Source organism: Mixophyes fleayi, chromosome 4 (assembly GCF_038048845.1).
Source record: "Mixophyes fleayi isolate aMixFle1 chromosome 4, aMixFle1.hap1, whole genome shotgun sequence".
Lineage (NCBI taxonomy): Eukaryota > Metazoa > Chordata > Amphibia > Anura > Limnodynastidae > Mixophyes > Mixophyes fleayi.
In genome coordinates, this window is record NC_134405.1 from 245968515 (window position 1) to 245992098 (window position 23584).

Genomic DNA, 23584 nt, shown 5'->3' on the forward strand with positions numbered 1-23584 from the left:
TTTGTCAGATCACTTTTTCTTGAGTTTGGTATCCACTTAAATACTTTCTTGAACTCATTGCTATTCCCCTAGGGGTCTTGATCTCTATTTAAAAAGGGAAAGAGATAGATAAACAAATAGATGTAGAAACCCCCCAGAGAGAGAGACTGTAGATAGATTACATACAAGCCAAAACTTACTTCCTCTGTAAGATTCCAGCTATTGATCCTCCTGAGTGGTATAACCCCTACGCTGCATGCTCCCAGCTCGGCGCAGCTATATGCCATGCCATCCACCCTCATCTGCTCAGCTTTCAGTTTGTGGTCAGCACTGCAGCCTGCAGGGCCAACTTCTGGCAGGTGGGATAGCACAAATGGAGATGGGGGCATCTAGTGGCACCCTGCAGTACTGCACTCAGCACACAGTGACAATAACAGCAGCTCTCTATTCTGTTCCCGGCTGGATCTGATGGCCAACACTGGTGGGGGGGTGGTTCTGGGTATTCAGACACCCCTCCTGTGTAGAACATATTCTAAGGTAAATATTAAGTACTTCCTATTGGCTTATAATTCTATCACTAAAAAACCTTATTTTAATAGCACACATATAAAATAACTCCATCAATTTTGTGGAAAAATGCACTCTTTGAAAAGAAAAAAAAAAGGCTGAAAAAAGTGGCTTCAGGGCCCCTCTGGGATTAGGGGCACTGGAGCTTAAGCTTCCTTAGTTTCATAGTAGATTTTAGAAGTCAAGTCAAATATTTGAACTCTTTGTCATGTTCCTCAAACTGTTCCTGAACAATTTTTGTAGTGTGGCTGGATGCATTATCCTGCTGGAAGAAGCCACTGCCATCAGGGAATACTGTTGCCATGAAGGGGTGTACTTGGTCTGCACCAATGTTTAAGTAGGGGGTACCTGTCAAGGTAACATTCACATGAATGCCAGGACACAAGGTTTCCCAGCAGAACACTGGTGCCATCCCTTCCCTAGGGAATCGATGCACAGGCACCCAGCAGTCCACATGATGTAAAAGAAAACATGATTCATCAGACCAGGCCACCTTCTTACATTGCACCATGGTCCAGTTTTAGAGCTCACGTGCCCATTATAGATGCTTTCGGCGGTGGACAGGGGTCAGCATGGGCACTCTGACTGGTCTGCATCTGCACAACCCCTGCACTGTGTGTTCTACCACCTTTCTATCATAGCCTGCATTAACTTTTTTCAGTGGGCTAAGCTTCTGCTCCCGATGCCCATCAATGAGACCACACAAAACCTGAATTCCTTCCAACACATCAACTTCAAGAACTGTCTGTTCATTTGCTGCCTAATATATTCCACCCCTTGACAGGTGCATTGTAATGAGAATATCAGGCTCGCTTGATTTAAATACGTAAAAACAATGTAAATTTACTTACAGATACTAATTAAATCATATTAGACAATTCACTCAATAGATAATTTAAAATTGTACTGTAGGGAATAATGAAAAAGAATATCACTTAAATATTTCTTTATTGTATACACACAAGTATTAATAGACAAACTATATAAAGTACTTAAAACAGGTAGTAACAGTAATAATAATAATAACCAGACTGGCAATATAGACGGTAGCCGAGTATAGATCTGTAATCCATTCTCTTATATTAAAAAATCCATATAAATATTGTGCAAAGTTCAATCCATATCCATATCAATATAAGAGGCATTGCTTATTAGTTTAGATGCTTCTCCTCCAATTATATTAGTGATCAAACTGCCACTCTCAATGATTAATTTTTGGAATTGTGATAACTCAAAGATTAGGATTGTAAATTAACCAGAAATATGTGGCTGCTCAGAAGTCCACAGATGTATTTGGGCCTCTATCAGGCTTCAGTGGGATGTAGTAGAAGGATCTTATCTGGACAATGAGCGTTTACCTGACCCAGTCTTACAAGGTCACGTAAGGCAAATGATTTCCATGTTATTTTTATGTAAGGATAATGCAAGCTATCCCTGATCTACACTGCTGGGTCCATTTCTATGAAATTTATCAATATATTTTTGATAGCGATATCACTTTATTAGAACAAAGGGGATTTATTTTTCCTTTTGTCTGTAAATAAAAGGACTTTTCAGATTTTAAAAAATACACAATGTAACATAACATCTGTCGCGGTTATGAAACAATCGGGTTAAAATATAAAAGATGAATTACTGTAATTCACTGTGGGCAGGTAACAAAAGAGTTTATTTAGCTTTGCTGTCATAGTAACTGAATGTTTGCCACAGTCAGACACCCTACTGTTGATTATGTCCTGATCGTAGCAGTTTTATAGCTAGTGGCCTGAGCAGTATTCTCAGCCCAGTCATCAGATCGCATGTCAGACAGAAATTTATTACCGACCATGCTGAAATTAGAACATGTCAGATCTATAATTTCAAATAAGAAATGTCTACATCAAAGCAATTTCTTTTAACATTCCTATTTGACCAAGTCCTTGTGCGTATTCATACTCAGGAGAATGAACTACAACTAATAATTTAAACAGAAAGATCTACCTGGTCGGAAAATGATAGAACAGACTATTGTCCCAAATAATCAATATTTGATAGTAATGTTTCATGTCTACAAGTAGGTATATGTATACTCTGTTGATTGCATGTATGATTCTGGATGTTAGAGAGGCAACTTATAGTCTGTTTGCCAATTACTCGATATTCCTGAATAGGCTATGTTTCACACCCGGGTGTGGATTTTCCACCTATTATCATAAACACTGCCTTTCGGAGGGGACCACAAAGGGAGGGAGGAGGAGCTGTTTTTTTTTCAAATCAACATGAGGCTAAAACATCTTTGTTGACTTTACCTGGAGAATAATTTAACTAGGGTTGTGATCTCTGTGTTCTGCCATAGAGAGATAAGAAATTGAGAAAGGTTTTTTATATTCTATCCCTTTTCTTTTAAGAAACTGGTTTGCTCAATATTACTGTATATTATTTTATCTTATTTTTTTATATATCTTAGGCATTGTGGCTAATGTGCCCTATTACATTACGTTCTGTCTCTGTGTTCCTTAAACATGCTAGATAGCTTGGCTATTAAACTCTACATAACTGAAGTACAGGGTATTATTTGATTAATAACTTTGAATGATTTAAGATTCCACTGTAGTCTGAGGTCAGGAAGTAATCAAAGGTTTGCTGTAAAAGTTCTTCTCTTGGGAATAGTGAGTGTGTGATATAAACAGGGGATTGTAATCATTGCTAGGCCAGACCAGGTGAGTTTGCTGTGATTAAATCTTTGTCACACACACCTAGTGGTTACATAAGTGGGTTAAAAGGTCTCTTAACATTTTTGTGTAAATTACATGCTTATGTATTGTATTATGATACATTTTAATTATTGTAATTGTTATTTTTTTAACTATTTGATGCTAATTACATTGCAGGTCCCCACTAACATAGGGTAATGTTTTGCTTTTATACTTTTTTGATCATAACGTAACTATTATAGAAAAGGAGGCAGTTTCTTTGTGTGCACTGTTTCTATCTATTTTTGTTGATTCCAGACTATAACCATAATTACTTAATTTAAAAAAAAGATTGTATTTGAAAATGACATACAGATATGTCTCCTGAGAGTGTCTGGACGTTGGGGAGGGGGCCACAGCTGAGCAGAGGGCGAGTTCAGAACTGCCTTAGTTTTCATACAATGTCTATTTCAGATATTGCCTAAAACAGTCCAAGCTTTGTATGAATTGCCTGTATCATTCACTTTGCCTAATACATATACTTCCTATTACCATACGCTTTCAATTCTACCAACAGCATTCAGACTATCAAAATGTACCACATCATCAAATCGTTAAACTATTATTTGTCTATGCAATATACTTTTACATTACAATGATGCACTTTTTTTTTACAAAGCTAAACCTTTAAATAATAGATGAGATATTAAATATTTAAGCCCTTTTGTACACTCAACCTACCTGGAAGGCTGTAGTAGTATCCTGGGATGATGTGGTTGGATATGGGCACATCTGGGGTGTTGCCAAAGTGCTGTTTGGCTCAGGAGAATTTTGAGAACGGTTTGGACTCTGCGTTACTTGGTAGGGCTGTAGTTTGCTACATGGAACATATCCACGTGAACCTGACAAAAAAGAAAAAAAATAGATATAGTGAGTAATTCTACATGTAGCTAAACCTCTATGGGAAGCACATTTGATTATGATCAATAGCATATTAACACTAGACTTCTTTTTACACATAGCTAGTTCACTAGCAGTACTCTGCAACCAGTATTAAAAGAAACAGAGTTATTTCCAATAATCCAGCCATGGACTTATTCAGTAATTACCAATACACTTGTCCTTTTGCCCATTATTTGTACATGTACCCTGTACTGGATGCTGTATTTTATACATTATATATATGGTGATGGTATATAAATAAATCTCTCTATAAATGTTCTGCCATATGGTACTAAGTTTCTTGAACAACATCATTCAAAGCGACTGTTTGGAAATATCAGGCATTCCATTATTTTAACATCGATTGGATTCTGGTGAAGTACTTCGGTTTTGTCTACAATATTTAATTTAAAGCAGTATGACAGGTTTCCTTTACTGGTGTTATAGTCAGGGTGGCGTTCTAATGACTGTGATCTATAATGGAAATCAAAGATTTAATGTAGTTTTGTAAAGGCTGGTAATAGAGGGAGCACTATATTGTATACACTATACTATATAATAGTATATAATAGTATATAATACTAATTATAGCAGAATACGACATTCCCAACACTTACAGCAAATATGATGTACATTTTCCTTTTTAGGAAATACTGATACTTTGAGAAAAATCACAAGTCAAATCCACATGTACAAGAAGGAGAAAAAAAATCAGGTCAGATTGACAGTCTTGTCACCCACTACTTGCATTGACCTTTATTGAAATCATTGGCTTAAAAATCAAAGACCAGTGCCAGATCTGCATGACCTTCTCTTATGTGAGCTCTTTGTGTCATCTGACAGGTATCTATCGGAGTCAGGTATCCATTATCAACTCTATAAAAATACACTTGACAAGGGCTGCGTCATAGATTAGGATTAGCCAGAAATAAATGCAAACAGCTATTTATTTTCCCAATACTGTAAAAGTTCAAGTGACACAAAATATTTGTGAAGGAAAACGGCATCATCCCAATTATTGACAAGGCTGTAAGTTTAAAATGTACCTGTGCTCATGAATTAACCATTTCTGACTCACCTAGCTATATACCATGCATCTTTTGATCTAGAAACCTTTCTTTTTGAGCTCTTCCTTCTTTATTATGATTTCTTGACATCCTGCTGGCATTAGCTATTAAACAGCTGGAGCTTTAGAATGCAAATGAAAAGGTGGAAATAACAGCATTCTATAGCTATAAAAAGAACAATGGCTCCTGTTAGTTTGCTCAGAGGAAAGCATGGCTAATTTAGTTATAACCGTTCCTTTCTGTTTTTAAACATAGTCATCTAATCTTTAAAGTATTTGTTGCAGATGCTAATTGTGGACCCACTAAGTTGGTGCTGACTCACTTGCTTGTGGATTGTAAATGGATGATTGGTCTTCAGCAGGGACCATGGCAAGGATGAGATGGGCTTCGCCGCAGAATCACATGTCGCGGTGCCCAGGTTTACACTGCTGGGCAGCAGCCAACATGGAATGGACTATGTGACAAGCAATGAGCCAAAATCATACTAGGAGTCAGACTAGGGGTCAAGGCAGGCTGTGCCAGATCAAAGTCAGATTACAATCCAAAGATAAGGGTCACCAGCAGACAGGAACTTCACAATGCATGATAACTGTTGCTTAGGCACAGTACATTGCACTGAGCAGACCATTAAAATCATAAGATGCAATACCAACGTGTGGGCCCACGTTTAATTGTAGATTAAGGCCACAAGCAAAAAGTTTGGGACTGTGGGTGGCTGAACAGGTTACGTTGTTGTCAGTGGCACGTTACTGTGCCCCCATTTACTTACGGGTATCATTTACATGGCTTCAGTTGAAAGGGTAGTTGGAACATCTTAATCAGAAATGGAAGAAAGCACATCCAAAGCTGTGGATCAGGATCTTCCAGTTGACTAATCATTTTTCACATGATAACTTGTAATGCAAAATTTGTTTTACTTAAATCACCTGCAGACAATCAACATGGATAGCTTAATTTGAAAGAAAGATAAACTGATAGCAAGTGGCTTAATTTACTACTTGTCTATGCAAAGCTAATATCTGAACTTTTATCCTTGAGTTGAAAGTAGATAGGGTTAATATATTCCTAAATCTCTTACAGGCCATTTAAAGAAGGAGCAACTTTGAAAAAGGGTACTTTAAGCTTGACATTCTTGGTGGAGAGCCATACTCTATCTCCAAGATATGACAAACCCTATTCGTGTACGTCTTGCAAAGGATAGAGTCTTTATGGGAGCATCACAAGTTTAATTCCAGATATAATGAAAGTAGTCCCCATAAGAAAGTACAGTAGTTAAAGTCTGCAGGGGCATTATAGAGGTGAAGTAGCATGGCACTTTTTCCTCCTCTGTGAAAATGAAAAACACATACTTAAAAGATCAGCCTTTGCTTTATGTACCATTTTAGTGCAAGCACTGCCAAAAATGGATATCTCAATTATTATTAAAGTACAGTGTAGGTAAGTGAATATGGAAAAAAAAAATGTGATTTAAAAATGTTGTAACCACAACAATAGGGGATTCTTGCAGATGTTTTATATGTGATTTATTATCTAATCCCTCCTTGGGAACCCCCAAGGATCAATGTTGCCAACACAGAGCAGGTTAAAAGTTATGATCCAAAACTGTAGTCAGGAACAGGCCAGTAGTTAGGACAGACAGCACTGCTTAATTCAGGACACTAGCCAAAGTCAGGTTTACAAGCTGACAGGTATGGCCCGGAAACAAGAAAAGTTTATATTGCAGTCTGGAGCTCACAAAACCAAAACCATAATACCTATTGCGTGGGCACACGAGATTGCACAAAGCAAACCTTTCTAAAGTCAGAGTGAATAAGAGGAAGAATTAGGTGCAGACACATGCCTAATAGAAGGTTAAAGCTGCAAGGAGAGGATCGAGACAGTGGGTGCTCGAAAAGTGACAAGTCTTCTTTTAGCAAAAATCTACCCAGTAAACATAGCTGTACAATAATGTATTCTGCTTGTATTTGGTTACTCTCACTTTCAAGTAAACTGTGGCTGATCTTGCTTGTTGGGAAGGGGGAAGTGAAGCTAATATGTAAACATAGATGCAATAACAGATGCTTAATTGTGCCTGTAAGTATAAACATACATATTTTGAATGAAGTTGGGATTATATTTAATATAAACATAACCATGTTTTTTTTCTAATTAAAGGGTTTTTTATTATCAAAACGTTTACTAGACACTGTATATGAAAGTTATGAAGTCACAAAATGTGTCATTGAAGTGTACCTCCTGTGTCCACCAGCCATCTATTTTTACTCCCTTTGGAGTCTGCAAATTGTATTACAGCGACCACGGCACCACGGCTGAGGGTGAGTTCCACTTCCCGACTGCCTTTTACATTGCTCACCACCTGGTAGAGCTTCTTAGGCCCATAGTGCTGCAACAGTTGCTGGATTTGCCGTCCAAGGGCTGGAGTGTGTTCCTAACACAAAACAAGAAATACAATTTTGAATAAGTGAAAACTAAAAAGGAGCATGCAGATTCAAATATGGTATGTAACATTAATGTCTGTAAACATAAATGACTATACAATAAAGAAGTGTCCAAGATTTTAGCTACAGTATTATTGTGGAATCAATTAAATGAGAGTTTCATCCCTTGTTAAATTATAAAAAATGAAGCATTCCGAGTTAAGACTTACAGGGACAAAATTGAAATATGTATTGGAAAACCGAGACGCAATAGGTGCGGTGAGCTGTCACTACCATCAGTACAACAGGTAGGTAAATAAGGGATTCACAAATCAGAAAAAAAAAAGGATTTTAATCTCATATTTCTCCTGGGATCTTTGTCAAAGGCATGAATGTACTCATATATATACAAATTAAATGTGAAACATGATCTCTGTATAATTTGTTGTTAAGTTGGCATTCAAGAAAATAGTCCCCTGTAACTGTTATACTGACTTAAGTATTAATAAACTTACTCACTAGGTAACTCCAACATAACACAAATCTATGTTATATCTCGGTGTTTGTGCTGGGCGTCCTGTGCCATAATGGAAATTGGCAAAAAGAAAAGTGTGCAATAAGCGCCGATATAACCCACAGGAAGCAAGACTTTTAATATCCTTTTCTAAACTTGCACTATAAATATCAATCTGGTTGAACCAGTTTGAATAATAGTCTCCCAGTATCTCCTGATTAGCAGTGCTTGGTACTCACTTACTTAAGGATGAGTACTAGATTGTTACTAGATCTGGCAGCTTGAAGAGCTTTGGCCACAAGAGGTGCCTACTTGTATCTGTAACTTAAAAAGTGAAGGAAGTAGTTGTAGAAGTTTTTGTGTTTTAAAAACAATACTAGTTAGGCGTTGGGGCTCAATATGCTAAAAATTAGCAAATAATGGACACCACTTTTACATGTAGTACAATAAACCAGATTACACTAGCCAACAGTAACTTGCATGCATAAACAATTCCTTGCTATTTATTTTATTGGAGCATAAACTCACAGCCTGGCATTCGGATATTTCAGTTAGAGGCTCACCTGTATTACTGGAGCTGGCAATACCTCGTCAAACTTTTTGGTGAATTCGTTGAGCTGAGAAACTGTGTACTGGATGCAGTCTTCTACCCACCTCCTGAACTGGGCCTCAGGAACCATGCTGTGCTCCATCTATAACAACAGGCAGCAATGCTTCATATATTAGACCTTATATGTTAGAGCTCTGACAAACCTCAATGGTAAACGTTTGAAATTTGTAATCATCAATTTGAAATCATATCAGTGGCTAATTTAAGACAAACTGTAGAGTGAACATTATTCATTAACATTAAACAAGAGTAATCACAAGAAAAAACTGTCTCGAAGGTCAGCCTTTGCTTCTGATATGTGAGATCGCATGGAAATTTAAAGCTGGCCGCACACAGGTTATTCCTAACAACCCATAGCCAAATTTGAAGAAATCTGGCCACATTGCCTAATATTGGCTGTGGTATCATTCTGTGTTTCACCAGATTTATTTTTTTGTTATTAACAAAGTTTATATGTCAATAATGACTTTCTGCATAGTATAATTTCCCTTGTTCTGTAAACTAAATATAAATACTAAATTTGCTACGTATGATTGAATTATATCATGATCAATGATTATGTTAGGAGAAAAACCTGAGGGCACTAACACAGTCGAGTGTAATATCTATTAATCCAGATGAGACCGGTGCCCCTCCACAGAACAGGCCTGATGGACTGCTGTCCTGATTCAGCATCAGGTTAACTAAGAGGATTGTTTGTTACGGCCCTCATAAAGGGCAAACAGGCGGATGGAGCTCCTGAGTCCTGAACCGACAGATCTGCTGAAAATGTACCACATCAAAGGAATAAGGTATTGCTCCTTGGGGGTGGAAGGGCACAAAGTTGGCACCACTAAATCTTGGTTGATGTGAAAACTAGGAAAATCTTTAGGCTGGAAAGGATTTTTGGGAGGGATTGGCTTGGCAGGGTTTCTAAAGTCTAATTCCTTCCAGAACTAAAATAGGAATGAGAAAGTTACATGGGGAGTGGTTTCGACAAGTCCCACTTTTCAAACCACAATGATCATACACACTGGATGCAAAAAAATACAATGGGCATGGTCAATAAAAGCTTTAACATATGTATGCAACATTACATAAAAGCAAATGCTTACATCTATTTATTATCTTATAAATAAAAACTCATTATTTTGCTGGGTTGCATCCCTGCGAACCAGCTGGAACCAGCCCCACACCTGCTAAGGTAAGTTAGTATTTTATGGCACCTCGTCCTACGCTGTTCACTGCTTCTTTCACCCCTTCTTCATGAAGCTGGAATTACATACCTCTAATAACCCACCACTCCAGCTGATGTATAGCAATATACTTATTAAATAAATATGCCTCAAGTAGGTCTGGCTGTTGGTAGTGAAAAGATTGGAAGCAGTGTTAACAATACTTCTTATCACACTGCTTCCACGGATAATTGTGTACATACCTCTCTACTGCAAGGACAGTGATACTTTGGTGCCAAATTCCCCCTCTTCTCCTAAACAATTCCTTCCATAGACTGGATGTAGAGGCCTGTAATCTAAAATGGTGAAAGCTTTCAAAGTGCCTGCTTGACTTCTAAATGTATAACAGACTCCACCCTGTATATTGTGATGTATTTTTTGGCCGTTACAACTGTGTAGTTGTAGCTAGTAAGCTCTTATTTTAATGCTAACATGTAATAAGGTATCTTCCAACTAAAAATACATTCATTACCTGAGAAGCTTGTATTTCTGCTGCATGAAGCCCTAGCTCAGCCAAATCTTTCTGCAGTGCTATGAAGTTTAGCAAAATCGTATGAAGCCACTGTAAGGACAGCGAGATGCAACAAGGCAGCTCGGACAGTAGCAAGGAATGGATAGCCTTGTAGTTTTTCACAATGTCCTCCTCCTCCAATGTCATTCTGCCAGTATCGCTGTATTTCTCTTCCAGGTTTTCATAGTCCAACAGTTTGTCCATTCTCTTTCGGATCAGATTTTTTGGCCCCTTTAAACACTCTGAAAGGCTGATAAGAGGCTGCAGGACCATTAATTGCACCCTCCTCTTCTGCAAGTAGAAAGTGATGTCAGAGCTTATAGTTTACATGAACAAGATATATAGAAATGGCATGCACCAAGAAAACGTGCCATCTTCTAATGTCATCAGGAAATAAATGGTCCAATCCTCAAATCAAGACACCTAATTGAAGTGACTTCGAAACACATTATTGTATCACTGTTTTGGTACTTTAAAGATGAATCAATTAATTATATATTATTTTTTTTAGCATGATTATTTTGTGGCTGTTAAAAGTACATTTCAAAATGTTACAGCATTCATTGACATTTCTGTCACGGATAATTGTTGGTACTGTCATAAGTACTGTAGGAATCAAGTACCCGTGCAACAGTCTTACTGAATTGGTTGATGGATGTTTAGACTGTAAATGATTGATTAAATGGTCTAACAAACATTTGTTGGTCAGACAGAATATGATTGAGATTTGTAAACCTAAGTAACAGATGGATTTTAACAGGTTTATACATCATTGTTTTAAAGCTAATTATAAGGAACCCATTTGCTTTTCAACAATTGAATAATTGATAAATCTGAGCATCAAATAACTTACAAATACTGGGTAGATGTTGTTGCAGAGTTCTTGTGAGAACCCCTGGAAGGGATGGATTGATTGTTGCAGGTATTCCAGTGGATATGTCTGAGGCTGTATAAGGATAAATTCCTGCAGAAAGAAGACTGTGTAAATTTATAAAGGGTATGTATTATTTATAAAAATAACATGTATGGGTTACAGACAGTTAGGATGCATGGAGTGGACAAATAGTGGAAAGACAGTAAATGTAAGGCACCGAGTATACATACTGCTACAAATGAAAATGCTGGATAGATTGGATTGCTATAGTCGTTAACATCACTGCACAGAAAGTTCCCTAACACTGTCGAGAGTGTGAACATTTATTTTATGGGGAAAAAGGTCACGTATATGCTTCAGATAAAATACATGCCTAAGGATATTTCTAGTGATCAAATATGGGTACTGTCACTCACCGGCTGTGAGTGCTACTTCTAAGGTAGCTAGGAACCGTGTCCGTCCATTATAATGAGGTACTGCGCATGTGTAGTCCCTTCTAACCTTCAGTTCTGTTCCTTTAACTTAATTGGCTGATCAGGCAACACTCCCTATATTAAGAACCTGTGGTCAATACCACGTGGCCTGATCTTGGAGTCTCATTCCTCATGAGTCTCTGAAGGTGTTCCAGTGCCTCCTCGTGTGTTCAGCTTATGCTGATTCCTGTTTGCCGTTTGTGGTTTCCAGACCACTTCTACTCCTCGTGTTCCTAGTGACTTCAGCAGCTGATTCCTATCCCCTGCCTCCCTGTATCTAGTTACAGATTACTGCAAACTCTCCTGTGTTTCATCGTGACTCCAGCAGCTGATTCCTATCCGCTGCCTCCGTGTATCTACAGTTACAGATTACTGCAAACTCTCCTGTGTTTCATCGTGACTCCAGCAGCTGATTCCTATCCGCTGCCTCCGTGTGTCTACAAGTTACAGATCTCTCCAACTCTCCTGTGTTACATCGCTACTGTTCCAGCTGATTCCTGTTAGCTACTTCAGCCTGTCTACAGAGTCCTGCTCGTCTCAGCGCTCCAGTCTGCATTCTACCTGCCGTCAGCTGACCCGCTGCCTACTGCTTCTACAGTGTGTCCATTTGTGTCAACTTGCCTGTTAGCATCGAGTCTACGCTCCTCGGCTTCCAGCTCTGCTACATCGCTTCAGCTCTCCCGTGGTCTCCTGCTGTTCAATTCGATATACTACTGCTTCCTGAGTATTTTGTCGTCCTTGCTGGCCTACCTACAGTGCGCTGCACCTACCTGCCGCTTCCATTCTGCAAGGACTTCTCATCTCGTCAGTTCCCTGCCGCTCAGGTATCCCTGCAGCTATCTCTAACAGCCTGCTCATCTGAACCACGGTATGCATACTTCTCATTGACTGTGCTGGTGTAGTGCATATCCATCTGGACTGAGTTGTTTTCCTCCGGAGTTTCCATCCTCTGAGACTATTGCTATTATTGACTGTGTTTCCTTTTGCTGGACTATTCTAGTGACTTTGTTTATCTGTGCAGTGCTGTTCATTCATTATTATTATTGTGTGCAGTTCAACGTGGGATCAAGTTCAGTGTACCCGTGTAGACTCTGCATTGCATTTATCTCCTCGTGTCCTTCCTCACATATATATTCAGTGGTACAACTTGCTAGAGGCAGACCTCTGATTCCTGTTTCCCTGTGTCACCAATTGCATATATCCTCTCACATAAGCAGTGGTACAACTTGCTACACGCAGACCACTGACTTCCCCGTTACCTTCACCTGGATTCCATTCCTTCACTACAGACAGCGGTACAACTTGCTATACGCAGACCGCTGACTTCCACCTCCTTATTACTCCTGGACATTCCTTCTCACTATAGCAGTGGTACAACTTGCCGTGCGCAGACCACTGACTACCCTCACGTGTCCTTGTCCATCCAGATCCTCGTGTTCAGTTACCTATTGTTGACCAGTGCTGCTAGTCATAGACTTTCTGAGCATTCTCTAACCATCTGCTGTTTCCAGTTCCATTATCACCCTGCCACCAGAGTATCATATACCAACTCTACTGCTCTGATAAGACCATCAGCGGGTGATACTGGGTAAAGACTCCTAGTGCCCGTGACAGTAAGATCAGGCCATGACAGACCCAGATTCGGAACCCACAGCTAAAGAGATGCTGCAGCATCTGGTCACCCGTGTGGAACAACAGGATGTTCGTCAACAACTATTACTACAATGTTACCAGACGTTAGTCTCCCAAGGAACGTCTGGGCAGAATATTACAGCTTCTGTTGATGCTCCTGTGCTTTCCTCCGTTTCCCCAGTGCCATCCCAGGGCTTCCACGCTTCACCTGCCAACTCCGTCAAAGTATGATGGAGATCCCAAAACATGTAGAGGTTTCCTCAACCAATGCTCAGTACATTTTGAGCTCCAACCTCAAAACTTTTCTACTCATCGTTCCAGAGTGGCCTATCTCATCTCATTATTTTCCGGACAAGCTCTCGCATGGGCTTCCCCTCTGTGGGAAAGAAATGATCCGTTGTTACAGGATAGTGCCAAATTTATTTCCATGTTTCGTAATGTATTCGATGAACCAGGTCGTGTTATTTCCGCTGCCTCCAGCATTCTTCGTTTACGACAGGGTTCTCGTACAGTAGGACAGTACGTCATTCAATTTAGGATCTTAGCCTCTGAGCTTCAGTGGAACACTGAAGCGTTAATTGCCGCCTTCTGGCACGGGCTCTAGGATAAAATTAAAGATGCACTGACTACTCAAGAACTCCCTACGTCTTTAGAAGATTTGATTTCTCTTTGTCATCGTTTGGATCTCAGATTTTGTGAGAGGGACTCTGAGAGAACTACTTCAGCTAAAACATCTCTTAGTTCCACTACTCAAATTCGTCCTGCTTCACCTCCGGTAATACCGATGGATATTGGACGTTCCAAACTAACCTCTGCAGAGAGGAATCGAAGAATTAAGAATAGACTTTGTATCTATTGTGCTGATGCCACACATATGCTCCAGTCATGCCCCAAAAAATCGGGAAATGCCAGGCCCTACCTAGTTCTGGAGAGTTGAAGTTAGGGTCCCTGGAGTCCTCTCCATCTTCTACGAAATCAAAAATCTGTGCATTTGACTTTACCATTTCATTTGCTACTAAGTCTTTTGAGTCCCAAGCTCTGATTGATTCAGGAGCTGCGGGAAATTTCATTTCTGAATCCCTTGTAAATCAATGGTCCCTACCAGTGATTACCCTGAAGACTCCTATTACGGTGACTGCTATCGATGGATCACGTATTATCAACGGTCTCATCACCCAAAGTACGTCTTCAGTGACCCTTCAGATTGGGGTTCTACACCGAGAAGAAATTTCGTTTTTAATCCTTCCTGTTACTACAAGTCCGATTGTTTTAGGCCTTCCATGGCTTCAATGTCATTCTCCCCAGATTGACTGGCGCACTCCTCAAGTTACGTCTTGGGGACCTGAATGTCATCAACATTGTCTTTCTCGTGTTGTTCCTCGTAAAATTCAGCAAACCTCCATTTCACCTTCATCACCGGGACTTCCTCCTCAGTATGCTTCATTTGCCGACGTCTTTGATAAAGCTCAGTCTGAACGTCTTCCCCCTCATCGTTCATGGGATTGTCCGATTGACCTGTTACCTGGCAAGACTCCACCTAGGGGTCGTGTGTATCCACTTTCATTACCCGAGACTCAGGCTACCGCTGAATACATCCAAGAGAATCTCCAGCGAGGATTTATTCGACCTTCTACTTCTCCCGCTGGAGCTGGGTTCTTCTTCGTGAAGAAGAAAGATGGATCATTACGCCCTTGCATAGATTTTTGTGGACTTAATGCTATCACTATCAAAAATCGGTATACCATTCCTCTGATTACTGAGTTGTTTGATCGGATCAAGGGAGCCCGGATTTTTACTAAGTTGGATCTTCGTGGTGCCTACAACTTGATTAGAATCAGGTCCGGTGACGAATGGAAAACAGCTTTTAACACCAGAGATGGGCATTATGAATACTTAGTAATGCCCTTCGGGTTATGTAATGCCCCTGCTGTTTTCCAGGGCTTCATTAACGAGATCTTTCGGGACTTGTTATATGTATGTGTCGTAGTATATCTGGACTACATACTCATCTTTTCCCAAGACCTGCCTTCACATCACCAACAAGTGGCCGAAGTTCTTTCCAGACTCCGGAAAAATTCATTATTCTGTAAATTAGAAAAATGTTCATTTGAGTTGCCCCAGATTCCATTTTTGGGTTATATTGTTTCCGGAGTTGGTCTACAAATGGATCCAGAAAAGGTGAATGCTGTGTTACTTTGGCCTCAGCCAACTACTCTTCGTGCCATTCAGCGTTTTTTAGGCTTTGCCAACTACTATAGATGCTTCATTCAAGACTTCTCTTCAATTGCATCTCCCATTGTGGCTCTAACTCGCAAAGGGGCCAATAATAAGCAATGGTCATCTGAGGCTCTCCAAGCCTTTCAATTTCTTAAAGAGTCCTTCTCCTCTGCTCCCATCCTTCGACAGCCTGATGTGACGCTTCCCTTCTTCCTAGAAGTAGACGCCTCTAATGTTGGTTTAGGAGCCATTCTCTCCCAGAAATCGGAGCAACAAAAATTCCATCCTTGTGCCTTTTACTCTCGGGGTCTTCTGCCTGCGGAGAAGAATTACACCATCGGGGACAAGGAGTTGCTGGCTATTAAAGTAGCATTGGAGGAGTGGAGATATTTGTTAGAGGGAGCTCGTCATCGGGTGACAATTTTTACGGATCATAAAAATTTGTCATACCTACAGTCTGCTCAATGTTTAAATCCTCGTCAGGCAAGATGGTCTCTTTTCTTTTCCCGATTTGATCTAATCATAACCTTCAAACCAGCTGCAAAGAATAAAAAAGCAGACGCTCTATCTCGAGCCTTTGTGGCGTCCTCAGACGTTGAAGAGATTCCTAACCACTCTATATTAGACCCCAAATGTGTTTCTCTGGCTACTTCTTCCACTAAAGTGCTACCATTTGGGAAGATCCTCGTGCCTCCTGCTCTTAGGAAAAAAATCCTTTCATGGTTTCACTCTTCTCGTTTCTCTGGACACGCTGATGAACGCAAGACCTTTGAAATCCTCTCTCGAAGTTATTGGTGGCCTTCTATGAGGAGAGATGTCAAAGAGTTTATCGTGGCATGCGATTTATGCTCCCAGTTCAAGACCCCCCGCAGAACTCCAGCGGAGTTGCTTCAGCCACTACCCATTCCATCTAAGCCTTGGACCCATATTAGTATGGACTTTCTTACTGAGCTTCCTCCTAGTAAGAATTGCAACACCATTTGGGTAGTGGTGGATAGATTTTCGAAGATGGCACATTTCGTTCCCTTGTCTGGTTTACCTTCTTCTTCTACCCTGGCTGAACATTTCACTAGAGAAATTTTCCGTATTCATGGATGTCCGTCCGAGATCGTGTCAGATAGAGGAGTACAATTCGTTTCCAGATTCTGGCGGGCCCTTTGCAAGACCTTGGGCATACGATTAGCACTCTCATCTTCCTACCATCCTCAATCGAACGGACAAACTGAAAGAGTCAACCAAGATCTTGAGACTTTCTTAAGGATGTTCTCGTCAGCCAATCAAGACAACTGGGTAGAATTACTTCCTTGGGCTGAATTCGCTCATAACAACATGTACCATGAGTCATCGTCTAAAACTCCATTCTTTGTGGTTTACGGTCACCATCCGTCTTTCCCGGAATTTCCTGCCCTCCCGCCCACCCAAGTTCCTGCTGTTGAGACTTTGTGTCAAACCTTCAAAAACATTTGGGCTCAGGTAAAAACCTGTTTAAAGAAGACATCTGCCAGATATAAGTCTTTTGCGGACAAAAAGAGACGGGCTATTCCACCATTGAAAGTCGGAGACCGGGTGTGGCTATCTACTAAGAATATTCGTTTGAAGGTTCCATCCATGAAATTTGCTCCCCGTTTTATTGGTCCATATAGGATCATTCAAGTTATAAATCCAGTTTGCTTCAAACTTTTACTTCCCAAGAGTCTTCGTATTTCCAACGCCTTCCATGTTTCCTTGCTCAAACCTCTCATCATCAACCGTTTCTCGGTCCCTCCTTCAGCACCTCGGCCGCTTCAAGTTCATCAGGAGGAAGACTTTGAGATTACTCAGGTTTTGGATGCTAAAATTTTGCGAGGAGTTCTTCGTTTCCTCGTGCATTGGAAAGGCTTTGGTCCTGAGGAGCGTTCATGGATCAAAGCTGAAGATCTCAACGCTCCAGCCCTCTTGAAAAAGTTCTATACCAAATTTCCGGACAAACCCGGTTCCAGGTGTTCTGTGCCCACCTTTAAAAGGGGGGGGTACTGTCACTCACCGGACTGTGAGTGCTTCTTCTAAGGTAGCTAGGAACCGTGTCCGTCCATTATAATGAGGTACTGTGCATGTGCAGTCCCTTCTAACCTTCAGTTCTGTTCCTTTAACTTAATTGGCTGATCAGGCAACACTCCCTATATTAAGCACCTGTGGTCAATACCACGTGGCCTGATCTTGGAGTCTCATTCCTCATGAGTCTCTGAAGGTGTTCCAGTGCCTCCTCGTGTGTTCAGCTTATGCTGATTCCTGTTTGTCGTTTGTGGTTTCCAGACCACTTCTACTCCTCGTGTTCCTAGTGACTTCAGCAGCTGATTCCTATCCCCTGCCTCCGTGTATCTACAGTTACAGATTACTGCAAACTCTCCTGTGTTTCATCGTGACTCCAGCAGCTGATTCCTATCCCCTGCCTCCGTGTATCTACAGTTACAGATTACTGCAAACTCTCCTGTGTTTCATCGTGACTCCAGCAGCTGATTCCTATCCGCTGCCTCCGTGTATCTACAGTTACAGATTACTGCAAACTCTCCTGTGTTTCATCGTGACTCCAGCAGCTGATTCCTATCCACTGCCTCCGTGTATCTACAGTTACAGATTACTTCAAACTCTGCTGTGTTTCATCGTGACTTCAGCAGCTGATTCCTATCCGCTGCCTCCGTGTGTCTACAAGTTACAGATCTCTCCAACTCTCCTGTGTTACATCGCTACTGTTCCAGCTGATTCCTGTTAGCTACTTCAGCCTGTCTACAGAGTCCTGCTCGTCTCAGCGCTCCAGTCTGCATTCTACCTGCCGTCAGCTGACCCGCTGCCTACTGCTTCTACAGTGTGTCCATTTGTGTCAACTTGCCTGTTAGCATCGAGTCTACGCTCCTCGGCTTCCAGCTCTGCTACATCGCTTCGGCTCTCCCGTGATCTCCTGCTGTTCAATTCGATATACTACTGCTTCCTGAGTATTTTGTCGTCCTTGCTGGCCTACCTACAGTGCGCTGCACCTACCTGCCGCTTCCATTCTGCAAGGACTTCTCATCTCGTCAGTTCCCTGCCGCTCAGGTATCCCTGCAGCTATCTCTAACAGCCTGCTCATCTGAACCACGGTATGCATACTTCTCATTGACTGTGCTGGTGTATTGCATATCCATCTGGATTGAGTTGTTCTCCTCCGGAGTTTCCATCCTCTGAGACTATTGCTATTATTGACTGTGTTTCCTTTTGCTGGACTATTCTAGTGACTTTGTTTATCTGTGCAGTGCTGTTCATTCATTATTATTATTGTGTGCAGTTCAACGTGGGATCAAGTTCAGTGTACCCGTGTAGACTCTGCATTGCATTTATCTCCTCGTGTCCTTCCTCACATATATATTCAGTGGTACAACTTGCTAGAGGCAGACCTCTGATTCCTGTTTCCCTGTGTCACCAGTTGCATATATCCTCTCACATAAGCAGTGGTACAACTTGCTACACGCAGACCACTGACTTCCCCGTTACCTTCACCTGGATTCCATTCCTTCACTACAGACAGCGGTACAACTTGCTATACGCAGACCGCTGACTTCCACCTCCTTATTACTCCTGGACATTCCTTCTCACTATAGCAGTGGTACAACTTGCCGTGCGCAGACCACTGACTACCCTCACGTGTCCTTGTCCATCCAGATCCTCGTGTTCAGTTACCTATTGTTTACCAGTGCTGCTAGTCATAGACTTTCTGAGCATTCTCTAACCATCTGCTGTTTCCAGTTCCATTATCACCCTGCCACCAGAGTATCATATACCAACTCTACTGCTCTGATAAGACCATCAGCGGGTGATACTGGGTAAAGACTCCTAGTGCCCGTGACAGGTACTTACAAAAAATAAATAAATAAAACAGAGCCATTAACTGTTATGAGCCGCATCGGTGCCCTAGCCGCCACAACTCACTGTGCCCGATCCCGCCCGTCTCCATGACAAACGGGACGTCACTTCCGGTTTACAAAGAGCTCAGCTCTTTATCGCTGCTTCCCAGCAGGTGGGGCACCTGGGCGCATGCGCTGGGAGACAATTATTTTTATTATCAGCCTCCTGGGGCTGATTCATGCCTCCCATTCTGATTGGCTCCCTCATATATTTAAGGCAGGGAGGGCTTTGCTTTCCGGCCGGTTATAGCGTCAGTTCCTGGCTGCTTTCCTGCTCCTCTCCTACTGTGCTTGTTCCTGGACTGCTTTCCGTGTGTGACCTTTGGCTTGCTTCTGGACTTCTGATTAATTGCTCGTGACCCTGATCTTTGCTTGTGACTCGGACCTGTTTGCTGCCAGCCCTGATCTTTTGCCTGAACCCGACTTCGCTGATTTCTCCTGCCCTTGGTCCCTGGCTTGTTCCTCACCTAGTTACCTGCTGTCATCTCCCCCTATTATCACGCTGCAGCATTACTCATAAGCTTGCACTACATTGAGTTTAAGACACAGGGGCATCTGAGTACCTGTGAGTATATCCAGCTCTATGGGAAAGGAGGCTGCTATAGCTGAGGACTTCTGCTTCTAGTTCTGCAAGCTTATGATAATAGCTGGTAGCCGTAACATTAACACAATAAAACACTATGAAAAGATAGAGGGTGCTATTAACTTTATGAGCCACTTGGGGCTTAGTAAAGATTTATATAAATTGACTCAAAAAGCATTCAGCAAAAAGCCTCTGATTGCACCATAGGAAAACTGTGGTGTATTTCCAGGTTACGAAAGTAGGTTTCGGTATAGAAAATATTATAAGCTCTACCCTGTTGGTTGATGACAGAGTATATGTGGGATAAAGAGTGTTGGAGATCCTGTTGGTTCTCCTTCTCTGGATCTCAATCACTACACAATAAAAATGGACTTTCTAAAACTGTTCAGTTCCATCTGGCCCCTATTCCTGGAGGAACACTTCCCAAATTAGGAGGACACCTATGTATCACTGGGCACACAAAAAGGAACACTTACGCACAAGTAAATGCACAGTGATGCAAAATATTTGATTAGTGAAAGAACCCCTGAAAATTAAAGCAAATGGATTGTTAGAAGGCAAATAAATATACCAGATAACACATCTTGCTACTGTATATTATATTATTCTTGTATTGAAGAATTTCTGTACAATCCAAAACACAGGTGACATCCATTTTCAGGGCTTACCTGCACATTCTTTACATAAGACACAACGTTTTCTTCCATTTGGTTGACAACTGCTGCCAATCTCTGAAACCGATCAGCTAGGCTGTCAAACTCCTTGTCTTCTTTCTACCAAGGAAGATAAGTAATTTTAATATTGTAAATCAAAGCATTCAAATGGTGATTGGTGAACTGTAGCATAGCAGGTGTTGATGAACTACATTATTCATAATAAGCAATCATAAATTCCTGTTCCATATGTACCTAGAGTAGGCAACAACTGTAGCTTTCACCTGTTTGGTTTTCACAGTATATTCCATAGTTCTACCATTGTATGTTAGAATGCTTATCTTTTTAGAATTCAGACTCTGATGTAGTTAGCATAAGTCAATAAGTCAGAATATGATTACTCAGTGCAGCTTTATTACTACATAAAACACCTTATTTATATGAAGCATGGCAGCTGTAGTGAAGCCATAACTAGAATTTCCAGTGACGTAGGGTAAGTGTCACTATCTGCCTCCTGCAGCTCCTGTCTGCCAAGAACTATGTTGGACTTTTGCCTTTATATGTATCCAGTTTGCAGTATCACTGTTGCAGCAATGGGGCCACTGTGGTACTTGGACTGCTCTCCTACCTTCCAGAGCTAAGCTCGTTACTCCAGGATGCTTAACATCTGTCCCTGGCCTATAAAAGCCTGCCTGTCCCACTTTGCCAGTTCATCTGTTCCCTTTACTGCTGCTGGTTTTCCTGTGTATGAATCCTGATTGATTTCCTGGTATTGACCTCTGCTTGGCTCTTTGTTTTGCACCTCATCTTATGACCCAGACCTGGATTATTATTATTATTATTATTATTATTAATATTATTAATTTTATTTATAGGGCGCCACTAGGTATCCGTAGCGCCGTACAGGGACAAACAAAATTACAATACAAAGGTAAGACAACACGATACAGTAAACAAAACGCACAGTAACTCAGTGAGCTCAAAGCACAGCTAGAGGGGCGGGGGAGGGGAGAGGGGAAGGTCCCGCATACGGCGGAGCCCAAGAGGGCACGGATGGCAGGGAAACCTCCAGAGTGGAGAGGAGGGAGCAAGAGGGAACGGGGAGAAGAAGGTCCTAGAGGAGGAGGGCAAGGTAGCTGGAGAGCAGAGTTAAAAGTGGTGAAGACAGGAGGAGAGATGACCCTGCTCAAAGGAGCATACAATCTAAGGGATTCTAAGGGATTTGCTGTGACTTCTCATTTGTCTTCTCCCTAGTATCGTGGTGGACCATGTGGCTTTGACCCTGGCTTGTTTGACCCTCCTGCTTTACTGTGTCAGCATTCCATTGAACCACTAGCACTCTTGCACCTACACTCTGTGACACATCCAGCTCCTGTGCCTGTATTCCATTGCACCACTGACAATCCAGCACCTACAGTCTGTGACATATCCAGATCATGTGTATGCAGTTGGTACACCTCTGTGTCTGATCCAGTCTCCTGGCTTTCTGCCTATCTGGACCCCCCAAGTACTCCGCCCTGCAGACCACTACATTTTCTCGGCTTGCTGATCATCTGGTGCCTCCTGAGTTACCTGGAGTCCTGCTACCCATGACTCACCAGGTGCCTTGTGCCTCCTAAGTAAACTGCAGTCCTGACACCTGTGTCTCATCCTTGTCCCTCCAGAACAAACTAGGTATCCTGTGGATTCTATGGCTTCTCAGCACTGCCTCTTTAAACTATATACTATTGACCAACCTCTTCATCTGTGGCTTCCTGAATAATCCTTCCTATAACTGCCATACTCTGCTGACTTGTATTTGATGCCTTACCTTTATTGCATCCCTAACCTGTGTAACCTGTGTAATAATAAACTACTTTGTTTCACTTACACTCTCTCCGTGGATTTCATATTGGAAATCCTGACAGTAAGCTTCACCCAGAGGCGCTAACTGTACTACTGGCTACAGGAGATTATTCCCACTAATTCTGATGACCTAAAAGCATCATAAAAGTTTGAATTCTAAGAAAACAAGAATTTAGACTGAAAGGTTTCCAGATGTAAAAACACTGACATGTGGGAGACCACAGAGAAAGTTGCATTATGTTTGACACTCAAAAGTAAAATTGGGAGTTTAGGAAATGATCAAACTCATAATGAAAAATGTCTAAATATATACTGTGTTGCAACATTAATCCCAGAGTAGCTCATGTGATTTATTTTTCTTTTGGAGTCAATGTTCAGCTACTGAAGCTGTGTTATTGCTTGCATCAATTTATAAAAAGAGAAATAATTTGTTAGTCATTGCTGTTGTACAAATAGGGTAAGAGAGTTAACAATTAAGATGTTACCTGTATTATGTTGGATAGAATGTTTGAAAAAACATTGCTGAAAATGCTTACCTTGGGAGCCACCCCTGCTTGCTGCTTCAAAAACTGGCTTATACGTTGCGATTTCTTAGAGATAGTGTGAGTATTCAGATTGGACACTTTTTCTCTCAAAGTCCGCTGGTCTAACCGAAGGTACTTGCTGGCTGAAAATGAATATGTGACTGTTTTTATAAATTTTCCATAAGAGTATTGATCATAATCACAAAAGAAGAGAAAAAAGGGTATTGTTATTGGAGACACTCAGAATCTAAATAAACATCAATTGCAAAATCAAAAGTTCTATACTCATTAAATATGTCATACACAATTTTATGAGACCACATTAAATTTATTAGCGATATAATAGAAAAAAATTTTGCTTAAAATATAGTAAGTG

General features: G+C 41.1%; 1 protein-coding gene across 1 annotated transcript in view; it reads right to left on the minus strand.

Annotated features, from left to right (window-relative positions):
• Window positions 1-23584, minus strand: part of ARHGEF37 (Rho guanine nucleotide exchange factor 37) — a 93643-nt gene that overhangs the window by 14107 nt on the left and 55952 nt on the right. Inside the window, exons 7-13 of the mRNA XM_075209608.1 lie at window positions 23221-23351; window positions 20855-20959; window positions 11347-11457; window positions 10455-10784; window positions 8722-8850; window positions 7460-7655; window positions 3960-4120 (exon numbers count right to left, since the gene is read on the minus strand). Coding sequence (XP_075065709.1) covers window positions 3960-4120; window positions 7460-7655; window positions 8722-8850; window positions 10455-10784; window positions 11347-11457; window positions 20855-20959; window positions 23221-23351 — 1163 coding nt within the window. The remainder of the gene's footprint in view (window positions 1-3959; window positions 4121-7459; window positions 7656-8721; window positions 8851-10454; window positions 10785-11346; window positions 11458-20854; window positions 20960-23220; window positions 23352-23584) is intronic.